We start from the raw sequence: 15,093 nt of genomic DNA on the forward strand, positions 1-15,093 counted from the left end.
CTCCTTCCTGCCCCTGCTCCCCCCTCCTGCCTCCCCTCCTCCCCGCTCCGCCGCCCGCGCCCAGTGTATCTACTCCCTCCCCACGTCACTCGCCAGCGCGCCATGCAAATCACCGCCGCCGCCAGCTCCCATTGGCCGCGGCGCGCTCATTTAATGGCAGCCCGGGCCCGGCGTATGGCTGCTGGGCCCCGCGCGCCGCCGGCCCCGCGTGCGCCTCCGCTCCCAGCGCACAGCCTCGGGCAGGCAGCGGGCAGCCCGTCCCGGGCTCGGCGTCCCCGCTCTCTGGCCCTCTCCGCGCGCCTGCGCTCCCTCTGCTGCCCCGGCCCCCCTCCCCAGCTGCACCGTAATCGTCCCCCCTCCGCCCCCCCCCCCCCCGCCCCGGCGCCTCGCTCCCCCCGGGCACCTGGGACCGGCACATGCCCAGCGCACGCGGCGCGCCGCCCTGCTAGAAGTTGCAGCCCCGGAGTTGGAGGCCGCCGAGAACCGAGTGCAGGAGGAAGGAGGCAGCGCGCGGCGGCGGCCAGCGAGGAGGCGGCGGCGGCGAGCCCCGGGCCGGGCCCCGCGCACCGCTCGCATTCCGAAAAGTGGAGCTGCAACTTGGCCACGACTGCACCTGTTTGCACCGCTCGGCAACGACGGCGACCCCGGGCATCGCTCTCTTTGGCAAGTGGTTTGTGCACGAGGAGAAACTTTCCACCTGTGAGCCGGACCTGCGCTGAGTGCGTGTGTTTTTGCCTCTTTTTTGTTGTTGTTGCCTCCACCCCACCCCCAACTCTTCTCTCTGCTAGGACCTCCTCCCCTCCACGCCTCGCTCTGTTTGAGCCCCTCTCCACCCCTCCGCCCCCGGCCGTCTATGCTCCAGGCTCTGTCCGCGCCGTGCCCGTGAACCCGCGAGCCGCCCCGATGTACAGCATGATGATGGAGACCGACCTGCATTCGCCTGGCGGCGCCCAGGCCCCCACGAACCTGTCGGGCCCAGCCGGGACGGGCGGCGGCGGGGGTGGCGGGGGCGGCGGCGGCGGCGGGGGCGGCGGCGCCAAGGCCAACCAGGACCGGGTCAAGCGGCCCATGAACGCCTTCATGGTGTGGTCCCGCGGGCAGCGGCGCAAGATGGCCCAGGAGAACCCCAAGATGCACAACTCCGAGATCAGCAAGCGCCTGGGCGCCGAGTGGAAGGTCATGTCCGAGGCCGAGAAGCGGCCGTTCATCGACGAGGCCAAGCGGCTGCGCGCGCTGCACATGAAGGAGCACCCGGATTACAAGTACCGCCCGCGCCGCAAAACCAAGACGCTGCTCAAGAAGGACAAGTACTCGCTGGCCGGCGGGCTGCTGGCGGCCGGCGCGGGCGGCGGCGGCGCGGCCGTGGCCATGGGCGTGGGTGTGGGCGTGGGCGCGGCGGCCGTGGGCCAGCGCCTGGAGAGCCCGGGCGGCGCGGCGGGCGGCGGCTACGCGCACGTCAACGGCTGGGCCAACGGCGCCTACCCCGGCTCGGTGGCGGCGGCGGCGGCGGCCGCGGCCATGATGCAGGAGGCGCAGCTGGCCTACGGGCAGCACCCGGGCGCTGGCGGCGCGCATCCGCACGCGCACCCGGCGCACCCGCACCCGCACCACCCGCACGCGCACCCGCACAACCCGCAGCCCATGCACCGCTACGACATGGGCGCGCTGCAGTACAGCCCCATCTCCAACTCGCAGGGCTACATGAGCGCCTCGCCCTCGGGCTACGGCGGCCTCCCCTACGGCGCCGCGGCCGCCGCCGCCGCCGCTGCGGGCGGCGCGCACCAGAACTCGGCCGTGGCGGCGGCGGCGGCGGCGGCGGCCGCGTCGTCGGGCGCCCTGGGCGCGCTCGGCTCGCTCGTCAAGTCGGAGCCGAGCGGCAGCCCGCCGGCCCCCGCGCACTCGCGCGCGCCGTGCCCCGGGGACCTGCGCGAGATGATCAGCATGTACTTGCCGGCCGGCGAGGGCGGCGACCCGGCGGCGGCGGCGGCGGCCGCGGCGCAGAGCCGGCTGCACTCGCTGCCGCAGCACTACCAGGGCGCGGGCGCGGGCGTGAACGGCACGGTGCCCCTGACGCACATCTAGGGATGCGGGGGACACGGCGGCCCGCGCCGGCGACGCGCGACGAGGAGCGCGCGGCCCGCTCGGGCCCGGCCCGGCGCGGCCTTGCTTTTGTACAGACGTTTCCGCGTTCTTGTAAAAAGGAAGACACCCGCGACGAGCACCAGGCGACACACGCCCCGCCAACTTTCCGGGAGCTCCTGGGGACCGCTGGGCGCGGACACAGTCGTGCGTTTTAGCCTGAACTTGGGTGTTTTCTTGAGACTTTTTGTACAGTATTTATCATCCACGGACGAGGCAGAGAACCTTCTGCTCGCCCGAGGGGACACAAAGACCACGGCAAGCGAGAGGCGACTCCAACTTTTCTACCCGGCCGGCGCGCTCACCCTCACCCTCACCCCGCATCGCTTCCTCACGGCATCGGGCTGCCCGGGACCCAGCGCCGGGGCTGTTCTCATCTGTTATCGATGTAGTAAGGCAGATCCAGACACAAGTTTTTTTGTAGTTACCGCTTTTTCGGGTTGGTTTGTTAATTTATACAAAGAGATTCCCCCACTCCTTTCACATGGCAGCGTCATATTCTGCGTTTTGTAAAACTTTCTGTATCTGGTTATTTCCATTTTTTGGTTTTGTATTATTTCTTGTAAACGCATTGTGAAGTTTCTATTTTAGGCGTTGCGGCGTGGGGAGGGGGACGCAGATGATGTACATAGTTTCCTAAAAAGCCTTTCTTCTAAAAACGAAAAAAAAAAAAATCTGCCCTTAAAAATGCATCGAGTTTTGAGTCAATAAATTTTTTTAAAGCCCGGTTTTTTCCCCAGAAATTTGAAACATTAATTTTATGTGCATGTTTTATATTCTCAAAATAAATTAGTAAATCTGACGAAGGAGAAAGAGAATGTCAGCCTGAACTAACAGCGAGGGACCCACAGAGGAGAGGACACGATTTTCACCGAGCTTCAGTCAGTGGAAGGAAATGAAATTAAAATTGGTAGATTGTTCTGTAGAGTTTACAGTGGTAATATGGAACGAGAAATAATTACAGGAAGATCATTTTATAGTTTTGGCCTTCGGTGTGTTGTGTCTAACTGCGGCCCGGCTCTGGCCGGCTTTGCTCCTCCACCTGGCCCGGGGTCTGCGCCGCAGTTGGGTCTGGAGCAGGAAGGAGGCGAGAAGACCCCAATGGCGGGACCAGGCCACGGATGAATGACAAAGACCACGGCGGGGGCAGGGCCCTGCAATTAACAAGATTGCAGGTGGAATATCTGAATTTGGCTCAAGGAAACGCGATCTCTCGAACCAAAAATTACTGCAACCCAGCCCCCTCCATCCATCCTCAGCCCCTCCCTCTGGCTTATTTCTCCTTGGGAAAGGGCAAAGTGATTTTGTTGGATTTTCACACACACGCAAAATCGACCACCCCCCCCCCCCCCATCCCCCGTCTGGACTGGGTTGCAAGTTGCTAACCGATGTGAATGCAAAATGAGGTGTTTATTATTCCTGACGAGATCTGAGGTTGTTTGATGCTTTAAATTTTTAATTATATTTTTTCTAGGTGTTTATCGGTACATTGCAGTTTTTTTCTGGAATTTAAAGTTTTCTGTAAAACTTTGTCTTCAAGTAATCTGACAGCATTAAATATTGCATTTAAAAGTTATGCTGTAGCAAATACGTTTTGAAATTAGTCACAACATAAAGCTGAAATTATATTTTTGAAAAGAAAATCCTTTAGGCCAGATCAAAATGTTGATTTCATCAACCCCTCATTTTCTCAACATCTTTTTTTTTTTGTCCTGCAATGAGTGAAGACTGTCCATCCAAAAATGGGTCTATGCTAGCTAGTGGGTTAATGAGAACCAAACTCAGCCTGCATTCGAGAATAGCTTTAAGTAAAATGCTAACCTGAGGATTGACATGTGTAATTTTTTTGATAGTTTTGCTTAAAGCACTCATTCCTTAAAGTGATTGAAAAAATTTCCAGAACAATGTCGCCTGCTTCTTTCTAACAAGATAACAAAGTCCCCCTCTTTTTTCGTTCCTTTTTTTTTCTTTTCTTTCTCTCTCTCTCTCTCTCTTTTTTTTTCTTTAGGAATCTGATCCTTTGTGAAACAGCGGTTCCTAAAAGTGTTTGGATATATGTGGATTGCTGAGCAGAACAGCGTCATGAGATAGTCTGGGAATAAAGGCCACACACAGGCCCCTCTGGGAGCCGCTTTGGGAAATTCTGTGATGCTGTGTTAACTCACCACTCAGCTTATGGGCCAGGCCACATTTGCTCTGAAATACAGAGTTAAATGGACTCTGGTTCTTTGCTAATTCCCAATCTTAGCGTCCCCCTGCACCTACTAAAGTGCAGACAGGTGTGCGGCTGGGCGCACACACGTGTGGGGCTGGGTAGTTTGTATCCGTGCTAAACTATTGTCTTAGCTCATCCCCAGCATTGGGAATGTGGGTCATACTGGAAATGTTCCAGACTATGGAAGTTTTCAGTATGGGGGCCGCGGGCAGAGCTGTGCGGTCATTTCCTGGAAGGTGGGCTTACAGTTCCGCGCTTTTCCGTGTGTGCCTCAGAAACAGCTGAGATAGTCAACGCCGGGTGCCCCAAGCCACTTTTTTAAAAACCCAGGAAGATCTTAAAATAGGGATTCCTGAAATTCAGCGAATTTGTTTTGTTGATTAGAAGCACACGGAGAAAAGCAGATATAAATTCTTTAATGACTCCATTTAAAAACGGCCCGGGATGAGAGGAGTGGAGATTAGCTGGGATTCCTCTCTCAGGACGGAGGTCCTGTCACCCCAGCAGCGTTTCTGCAATTTGAACTCGTGGAGAAAACATTCCGCGAGGCCCCGGGGACGTCTCGCTCCACTGCGACCCCGGTCCTCGCCAAGGTTCTCCTCGTCGAAGTCACGAAATGAAATAGGACATGATGATTATTACACGATGGCTTCATTCACTTCCCAAACCACACGGTGGTATTTCTATCGCTTATACCAATTTTGTGTGAAAACCGGGTGGAGAAGCGGACAGGACTCGGCGGCCTTGTACAAAGTTTGCATAACTTCGCGCCCGGCGCCTGCGATGGTTCGCCGCGAGCCGGCCACTGCGCGCGCCGGTCCCTGAGCGGAGGTGGCGGGTTTGCTGGAGGGGTTTTCCCCTTGTTTCTTTCTTCCATTTTTTCCCCCCAACTCACAGGCCCTTCTCATTGTTGTTGTTGTTGTTAAGACATTGACATCACTCCCGCCCCCATCAAAGAAACCCACTAGCAGCTAGGTGAGATGTATTAATTTTAAAACCAGGAGCCGGTACAGCGCGCTGGATCCGCAGATGTGTGTCGGGTGGCGTGACTGATAGGTCTATTAAAATCGTGCACGTGGGAGAAGAATAACAGGCATATTCACGCATTTCATTTTCCGGACAAAGACTGGGCAACGCAGATTTCTGTCTCCGGAAAGTTCGGGTTAATTCGAGAAACCCATCCTGGGCCGCGGGCCCGGAAGGCGCGCCCCGGGGCGGCCCGGGCTCCCGCACCCCCCGCGCCCCACCCCCGCTTCTGCAGCCTGGCCCACGGGGCAGAGGCTCCAGAAACGTCGGCGGCAGAATATAATAATAGGTTTGATTCCTTGGAAACTTCAAGTGAAAAGCAGACTTGGCCTTGGTGCCGCTCTTCTTCCAGCGCGACTATTTGGCGGGATTGAAAGGCTGGGCGTGAAAGGGAGGGGTGAGAGGGGCGCGGGCCCCCCGGGGTGAGCAGCCCAGGGAGGTGGGCCCGGGTCCCCGTCCCCCAGTCCTGCCAGGTCGGGGCGGCGAGGGGACTGAGAGAGGGCCGGCGGGTGGGCGCGCGCAGAGGCCGGGCCCGAGAGGAGGGAACGCAGGGACCCCTCACCCTCGCCCTCTGCTCCCCGCCCCAGCCCACCTCCCCCAGCGCGAGGGCGAGGCCCCGCGGGGTCGCGGAGCTCTTCCTATCCCTCCCTTCGCTCCTCGCTCCCTCCTACCTCCCTCCCTCCCTCCTAACCCCTCCCCGCCCCCCATCTCCTCCCCGCTCCCTCCTCCTTCCCGCCCCCGGCCCTTCCTCTCCAGCTGCGCGCCCGCCGGGACCCTGCTCCGCCCGCCCCCGGGAACCCAGCGGCGGCGGCGGCGGGCGGCGTCCCGCGCCTAGGGTGCGGGCCCCGAGTCCCCTCCGCGCGGGGGCGGCCGGGCCTGCCGGCTTCTCGATGTCGCCCTTCTCCTGCTCTGTTCGCAGTTGAGCCTCGAGCAGTGGGCGATTTCCTGGCCCGCGCTGCGCCTCCGGCTCACTTCTCCTCTCCACCTTTCCAGTACCCGCTTCCGTCTGTTACCCACTCACTTCTCTTCCTTCATTTCCTCCTCCCCTCCTTCACTCCAGCATCTTTCCTCCCCTCCGCCTGCGCTCCGGCCTTCCCTTTGTCTCTTCGCCGCGTCCTGTCTGCCCCCAGGGCCTGCGCCCCGGCCCCACGCCGTCCCGCTGCAGCCCCAGACGCTCCCTCTGAGTCTCGGGTCGGGTCGGCAGGTGCCCGGGAGCATCTTGTCCCTCCACGCCGTTCCCTCGGCCGCGTCCCCACGGGCTCGCTCGGGAGAGGCGTGGGGGTCCCCGGGCGCCGTCTTGGAGCCTGCGGCGCGGGCGTCCGCCCCCAACTCACTCGGGTGCAGCCTGGGCTGGGGCCGGGCGGGGTGTCAGCCGCCGGGGGATTAAGATGACTGATGCGAGGGAAGAGGGCAGAGTGGTTTTGTGTTTAAAGAGAGCAGGATTAGTAGAGAGAAAGTCCTGACCCGGGGTCAGCTGCAAGTCAAACCCTTTTACAATCAGCCGGCGGAACAAGCACGTCTCGGGGCCCGGCAGCAACAAGTGGAAGGAGGGGGGAGGGGAGGGGGCCGGGCTGGAGAGCGGGCTGAGGGCAGCGGGAGATGGGGAGACCGGCACCCCCGGGGTTGGGCGAGTGGAGGGCGGCGGGAGATGGGGATCCTGCACCCCTGGCCCGAGCCGGCACTGGAGGGGCCAGCGCGGAGGGGGCGCTGGTGTCGCGAATGACGGCGGTGTGTGCTCGGAGTCTGCAGGGCGGGGTCAGTCATCAAGTTCCTTCGCCCTCCCCAGGATGCCCGAGTCTCCCGTTTCCTGGGCCGCTCCTCCGGTGGGAGCCTGGGGAGAATGCTCCGGCGGCTCTCTGCTCCGGAGGCTCTGTCTTACGAACGCAACCCTGTTTCCCTAAGAAGCCCAAACCGAAAGACCAGGTCCTTGGTCGCCCTGCCTCTCACGTACTTGCCCAGGCTCTCCAGGAATCATCGTCTTACTTAGGTTCTTGCACACCTTTGGGGGGGGGCGGTGTGTAGCAGTATTGGGGGCGATGAAATATATTAAGGTGTTTGTCACTGGACTCCATTCTCCTTCGGGGGGAGGAAAGAGGCACTAATTTGGGTCACAAACTTGCGGGGGTCCTCAGGGAGTGAAATCCACAGGGCTCGCCTGAGAAGTAAGGGGAACTGGAGTTTGGGGTGAAGGGTGACAGGCGAGTCGGGACAGAAGGAAAGAAAGCAGATACATTTGTCTTCGTCAGCACTCAGGTTGGGAGTTTGTGCTGAAATAACACCATCAAGAGTTTTAACAAATAGGAAACATAGATCAGGAACCCATACAAGTGATATATTCAAAGATAGAAAAAGTTCATCCATTTTGATAGTTTTTTAAAAGAACAGGCTTGTCATATTTTCTTCTAAATTAGCTTTTCGACTTTAAATAGGAAAACACCAACACCAGACAGAGAGAGGGGGAGAAAGCAGTTTTAAAAACAACACGACACAAATACCTCCCAGTGGACCCACGCACATGCACAGGCGCCCCTGGGTGCCCGGGCACTACGGTGCTAAATGGGCTCCCGGTTCAAAAGCAAGTTACAGGCTGCCACTTGGTAAGTTGCTAAATGTAACCTATGGGGAAAATTTGTCTGGGGCTGAAACTCTGGACATTGTGAGTAATTCTGAATGCCCTGCAGGCAGCTCGCAAGGATTTAATTGCCCGCAGCCACTTCAGAACAACCATGTGGGTACATTAAAGACGTTGTTTGTGAAGAACAGCAGGTCATCACACGCAAAGCCTCGAAATAGTCAGCCAGTCAAATCAGTGGAAAAAATCAGCTTTTGTTAGATTTTGCAGTTTCAGGAATTAGGCATTCACTGCAGAGCTGCAGTTTTGAGAAATTGCAATGTCAGGCATGTTCCCAATGGGGAAATATTGTGAGTGTGGAGGAATGTAAGATTGGGTTTGACAATGGGGAAACTGACAAGAGTTATCACCCAGACATTGTTTTCTCTCCGAGCACCCCGGAAATGCTAACTGGAGATGATCTCTAGTGGCAGCAATAGCACTCCCGGTTCCTCCTACGCACTTACAAGATACACAAGAGCCTTTGACGTCTAAAGGACTGACCCAGGATTTCACACGATGAATACTGGAATTTATAGGGCAAGGTAACTTATAGAGATATAAAACCTATAAACAATATGGTGGCAGTGTCAAGATCGACCTGAAGACATTTAGAACAGACACCAGCTTATCTTTTTATTTCTAAGCAACAGAATAAGAGGAAATCTAGGTGAGCATGTTTTAACCTAGGAAAGAATTTAGAAATTTCATACCTTTAAGTCATCCAAACTCTAGGGGGAAATTTCAGTCAGTGGAAAAGCCCAAACTTCAGAAGTAAATTTAACACGAACATCCACATTAGACGGAGGAGCAGGAGCTCCATTCTTTGTGGTAGAAACTGAACTGAAGAGTAAAGTTTACCCTTGTAAAAACTGGCCATTTGCATTCTCACCTCACAGAGAAATGACATACCTGTGCTCAAAGAAAAGGAAGAATCAATATGAAAAGTTAGTTGATATGGTATTTATAGTATTTCTAATCTCTCTTGAGCTGTAGTACAGGAACATGGGAAAGAATATAAGATTTGGAGCAAGATAGTATTGCAGCTGAATCCTAGGTTGTCACATGTCAGCTACGTGTCCTTGGTCAAATGTCCTTATTTCTGAGTCCATTTTCTCATATGCAAAACAGAAATAATGAAAGCAACCTCATGAGGACATAGTCTGGATTCATGATCTAAGGTGTATGTGTCTCTAGCAAATAGTCATGTGTGTCTAGCCCTGAATAAATGGTCATTTGAGGTCTAAGCCTGTGTCAGCTCGGGCAGGGGAGACATGGAGAGTGGTGACATGAAGTGCCAAATTTGGCCTAGGTGGGAGCAACGGTAATGACACAAACCAATATTCCCATTCATCCATATTAATAGGAATTTCTCTTTAGAGTTACATAACAATCGTCACATTCATTCATCTGTTAACAACATTTATTACGAGTCGCTCGTATGTCCGGGCTATAGTGTGAGCGCGTGCTCTGCGTGTGGCCTGTTACCACTTGCTGAGAATGCGACCATTGACTGGATGGGGCTCACGGTCCAGTGGGTGAGACTGTCGCACGAGCAAGTATGATTTTGAGGGCCATGGTTGTGGGACACAGGGACGTGCCAGGTGCTGCCTGAGCATTTGTGCCTAATTTGGGGGGGTCAGGGGAGGCTTCTCAGAGGGAGTGAAAGCCAGACTGGAAGCTGAGACTCCTACTTCTGCTCTGCCCCTCCCAACGGTGGGTCTTGCGGTGAGGCGTGCACACTGTTTCTGTGTGCATCGATGAAGACTGTAATAGAAGTTTGAGCAGAGTATATGAGGAAGTGCCTTGTTTGCCAGTGAATGGCTGCTCCAGATTGGCTTTGGGTCATCAGAGATTTAGACTTAGGGATTCACTAGGCCGGTGTCTCACCTTCAGGTGCATAGGACGCCAGGAGAGCCTGTTTCAAATCCAGACTGGCAGACCCAGGCCCCAGGAGGGCTGCCTCTGGGGTTCCAGCAGGACTCACGAATCTGTACTTTCTTAGGCACACTCCGGAAGATGCACAACACTTGGGAAACTTGTGTTAGGGGATGAGCCCAAATATTTTTGGGGTAAATAGCTGCTGAGACTGTGTCTAGATCATTTATATCTGAGTAGCAATTTATTATTTATAAAGTACTCTCACTTAATTGTTCAATTTAGATGATTTTTGGAAAAAATTAAATAAGTAGGAGAAGAAAAAAATTTAAGCTGAATTATTAGAATCTTGTAAATAGAAAGGAGTGGGTGATGTACTGATTGTATTCTCCATTTTGTCGCTCTGGCTACCTGTAAACAGTTTGCCTCTCCTGAAGGGCAGTCAAGGCAAAACACAGGCGTGTACACCATACACACGTCTTGGCTTTCAAGAATGGACCATTCAAAGGACTGAGCAAAGTGGAGTGTTGTGCCCTATCAATTTCTAATTTTACCAAGTTAATTCGTATTTACATAGGCTAGGTCTGTCCAGCCCTAGTGAATGCAATATGGGCCCAAACACTCATGTCAATTAGTTCGAGTTATTTTAAAAATATTTGAAAAGTAGAAGGGCATTTAATAGTGCATATGAGATGGAATAAATTGGCTTGGTTGGAGACATCGTAATTATAATCATAATAATACTATGTTATTTAGCTATTGAGTTTTTCGATCCTGTCATCTGTAAAATGGGAATATATTGTTCTAACAAACCCTCGATACATTAAGTACTTTACATGTCTTTGAGAGAAAGAGGTTGTGCAATCGGGGGGATACCCTTATAAACAGAATAAACTATTACATATCAGCAGAATTTTATCTAGAAAGCATGCAGTTCCACGCTACGGATGTTCCGATTACTGTCAATCATAATAGCGACAGCATTCATTATATTTATAGATGCAGATCTGGATTAAGGTGTGGTCGTGGAAGAAATCAGTACCTGTTTGAATAGTACGTGAGAAAATAAGTTTTAAATAGGATATAATGAGAGAAAATGTTCTATAGAAAGAATCAAAACTATGTTGATAATTTAGGAATTTCAAAATGGCTTTTAGCTGATTTCAGGACACAGGGAAACTGTGATTCAGGAAATTTGATAACCTATGCTTTTTGACTATGGCTTTTTGAAGAAAATGACATTGTGTTTGTTGACTAAATCTCCCGTAATTTTAATGGATAAGAATGTCAATCCAGATAATCAGACCCCATGAATGGGAGGAGGAAAGAGTCTCTTAAACTCCTCATTTTGATCATTCTTACATGTTATTACTACCACTGCTGCTATTATTATTGGGACATGCATGTTCCTTGTACGCTGCCCACAACATCCAAAACTAGAGACATTGTGTCACCACATGATGTACACAGAGAGAAGAAAATCCTGTACTCAGAAAGAGAGGAGGAATGTGCTGGAACAGAGGTGTTTATATGAGAGTTAATGAGATGAAGTGGAGAAGGGAAATCCTGGGTGACTCTGAAAGCAGTCTTGCTCAGGGTCAAACATTAGACTGAGCATCTTTTTAGAAAACTGGTAGAAATTCTAGAGCTGGGAGCATTTACAACCAAAATGGACAAAAAGCTAATGAGCATATTTTAGCAATTCCTTGGCATATGAGTGTACATCTTAGAATTTTACCATCTCTAATTCTCTCTGAGTTGCATGGATTTAAATTTGATTACGTTAATTTGAGTAAAATATTAATGTAAAACCTTTTTTCTCATTTAAAAAAATAAATAAATCATTTAATCTTTCAAACTGAGAATACTACTAGAAATGTATTCTCAATTTTAAAATACTGACTATGAAATTTGGATAACAAACTAAATTATGCGCTTACTAATGGAAACTATATACAATTCTTAAAATAATTAAACCAATACTTTATTATCCAAAATGAATACATCACCTGTAGTAACTATTTGCAGAAAACTAAAATTATATTGAAAGTCACAGCTCAAATTTAATCACATATTTGCATTAAAAATACACAATTTTAAATCAATCTATAAGCTACAAGTTCAATATAAATTTCAACAGCTTGTTTAAACTGAATTTGAAACAGTTACCATTATAATAAATTAGGTTTGAGGGAAATAGAACATTTGCAATAAGATTTTAAGAGGAAGTCTTCACTTTGGGTTTTTAAAAAAACTTAACCAAAAAACAGGCTGCCTGTCCTGCTCCCCCGTGCAGCCCACAGCCGCGTGCAGGTGAAGGCTTCCCCTGGCCAGAATGTTTCCTGAGAGAGCAGACATGCCCCTGGGCGGAGATACATGTAAGCCAACATGCCCAATTTCACCAGGCTCCTGGTGACCAGGGACTGTGTCTGGCTTTTTTTTTTTTTTTCTAATTTTGATTTCACGCATCAGCACAGTCCCAGGCACCTCGTGGAGGGACAAGTATGTATTGAATTGAATCAGTAGAGCAGGGAGGAAGCAGGGACTTTAGGGGCTGGTAAGGAGCTGCCCATCAAGGAACCAGCACAGAGTGGAGTGAGCCTGCTGCACCCCAGGAGGCACCCCCCCACCCCGCCCCGTCCCGTGCATGCTCCTCCCGTGCATGCTCCCAGGTGCAGGGTCAAGCTGGCCTCAGGGCATCACGTAGGAGTGCTGACGAGAGAGGGTGCCTTGGGACTGAGCACGACGCCTGGCACATCAGAACGCTGGGAGCCGTACTGCCTTGTGGCTGTCGTCCTGTGGTTATTAAGGAGATACACAAAGGAAATCCAGTCCTGAGGGCAGGACACGGGTCTGGTCCTCCTGTGGCGTGGCTCTTGGACACCAGGGGATCTGTAAGTGTGAAAGATACGCACAATTATATGACGTAAATACAGACTGAGAGACTGTGGAGGCCAGGCAGCTTGTTTTCAGCTCTGAATTTCCAAGACTTGCTACACAATTTTGGCAGGTAGCAGGATGCAAGAATGTTTGTTTGTTCATCAAGTGAAGTGTTACCGTCATTGTGTTGTGTTGTGTTATATTGTATCGCATCATATTGTATCATCCTGGGCTGTTTTATTTTACGTTAAGGTAAGGTTGTCCTCAGAACCATAAGGTTAAAGACACACCGGGTGTGCAGGGCTGGTTCAGGCACCTGGAAAAGAGGCAAGGCAGGGAAAGGCAGCCGCTCTCTCAGACTGAACACTGGAAGCGTGGGGGCCCTGTGATGAGGCGCAGAGTGGGAATTTATCTCCTGCGGCTTAATCGTAGAACTAACCAGAAACCTAGGCGGGAGGTTATGGGACACACATCTTAAGGCAGTGACCTTGAGGTGGAGATAGGTCGATAGCTCGTCCCAGCCAGATCTGCCCCCAGATGCCTACCTTATTATTCTTCTCTGTAATATTCCAGACTGCAGCATGAATTTGACTGTGCAACTTGTGTGTACAAAACTGGAAATTCATTCCTTACCATTTGAGTGATGGATGTCAGTACTGTGCAGAGGAAAGCAGGTGGACACCTATACTGGGTGATATGGCAGTACCAAATGACCTGGCCCAACTTTGTCCCCTACTTCTATGGTTTCCCAAACTGTGAGCTGGGGCACACCAGGGACCCCATAGATCTGAGAGGGCAGCTCAGGATATTTTTAAATTTTGAGGAAAACACAGCAACGCTGGACATTTGGTCAGATGCCATGTGAGCTATACCTCAAGGTAGTTCATAGTCTCAACGTTCGCTTGTGGCTAAATCTCTCTTGATGACATCATATCTTCATGCAACTGGGTTTTCAGCAGTTGCTGTGTCAAATCAGTTCCTGTGGGAAAGGCCGTGTGGAGCAGGGAATGAGGTGTTGGACCCACCCTGGCCCCAAAGTTGGAGAAGCTGTGCAGTGCGGTGCGGCACTCACAAGCCGTTAATTAGCAATTGCGGTGGGTCAGGGAGGGAAGTGAAAGCATTATTTTCTTCATTCAACTTATGTAATTTTAAAAAATGACTGCTAAGTTATTGGACTTTACTTAAGAAATGGAACTGCTAGATATTTCTTTTGGCCTGGGGCACTGTAAAAAAATTACTGGGACACTCATGTTATGGTAAAAATGTATACAATTCCAATTGACATTAAATTTGTAGCTTATAGATTGATTTAAAACTATGTACTTTTACTTATATTTTGTCACTACAATGACATCATTTAATGTGAGCTGTGACTTTAAATGCAATCTTATTTTTCTGCAAATAGTTACTACAGGTGATATATTTATTTTGGATAATAAAGTATTGGTTTAATTATTTTAGGAATTTTATATAATTTTTCTTAGTAAGTGGATAATTTAGCTTGTTATCCAAATTTCACACTTTTTAAAAACTGAGAATACATTTCTAGTAGTATTCTCAGTTTGAAAGACTAAAATAAATGATTTATTTATTTTTTTAATGCAAAAAAAGGTTTTACCTTAATATCTGACTCAAATTAACATAACTGAATTTAAATCTATGCAACTCAGCATTAGAGATGGTAAAATTTTAACGTGTAAACTCATATGCCAAGGAATTGCTAAACTATGCTCGTTAGCTTTTTGTTCATTTTGGTTGTAAATACCCCAAGCACTAGGATTTCTACCAGCTTTCTAAAAAGATGCTCAGTCTACTGGTTGAGCCTGAGCAAAACTGCTTTCAGAGTCACCCAGGATTTCCCTTCGCCACTTCATCTCATTAGCTCTCGTATACACAGTTCTGTTCCAGCACATTCCTTCTTTCTTCCTGAGCGCAGGATTTTCTTCTCTCTATGTAAACCGTGTGACAAAATGTCCATAGTTCTGGATGTTGTGGGCAGTGTACAAGGAGCATGTATGTACCAATTATAATAGCAGCCGTGGTATTAATAGCGTGTGATAATGACAGAAGGGGCCAGTCGCTCAGTGTGTGACGGTGGCGGGTGGAAAGACAGAGGAGTCAGGGTGAGTCGTCGCTGTTAGCCCGAAACCAAGATGTTTGATGAACATTTTTGTTTTTTCAAATAATTATTTTATCTTATAGGCTGATCAAATATATACAAATAGCAGAAAAATGCTCCCTTTGAAGGAGATAGCTCTCAGTTATGCATATTAAACTTTCTTCAAAAGCTTTTATTATTTTAAAATTTAGTTTACTTCATCCTTTTTTGTTTTGTTGAGTAAGT

General features: G+C 50.7%; 1 protein-coding gene and 1 long non-coding RNA gene across 5 annotated transcripts in view; both read left to right on the top strand.

Annotated features, from left to right (window-relative positions):
• LOC123289681 (uncharacterized) overlaps positions 1-15,093 on the top strand; it is a 345,699-nt gene that overhangs the window by 302,406 nt on the left and 28,200 nt on the right. The gene's annotated exons all lie outside the window — the stretch shown is intronic.
• Positions 88-4,133, top strand: SOX1 (SRY-box transcription factor 1). The gene has a single exon (XM_044779687.2). It carries the CDS (start codon positions 103-105, stop codon positions 2,080-2,082), a length of 1,980 nt encoding a protein of 659 aa, XP_044635622.2. The 5' UTR covers positions 88-102; the 3' UTR covers positions 2,083-4,133.

This window comes from Equus asinus, chromosome 11 (assembly GCF_041296235.1).
Source record: "Equus asinus isolate D_3611 breed Donkey chromosome 11, EquAss-T2T_v2, whole genome shotgun sequence".
NCBI lineage: Eukaryota > Metazoa > Chordata > Mammalia > Perissodactyla > Equidae > Equus > Equus asinus.

Coding starts and splice junctions, on each gene's coding strand:
- SOX1 (XM_044779687.2), top strand. CDS start 103: ATGCAAATCACCGCCGCCGCCAGCTCCCATTGGCCGCGGCGCGCTCAT.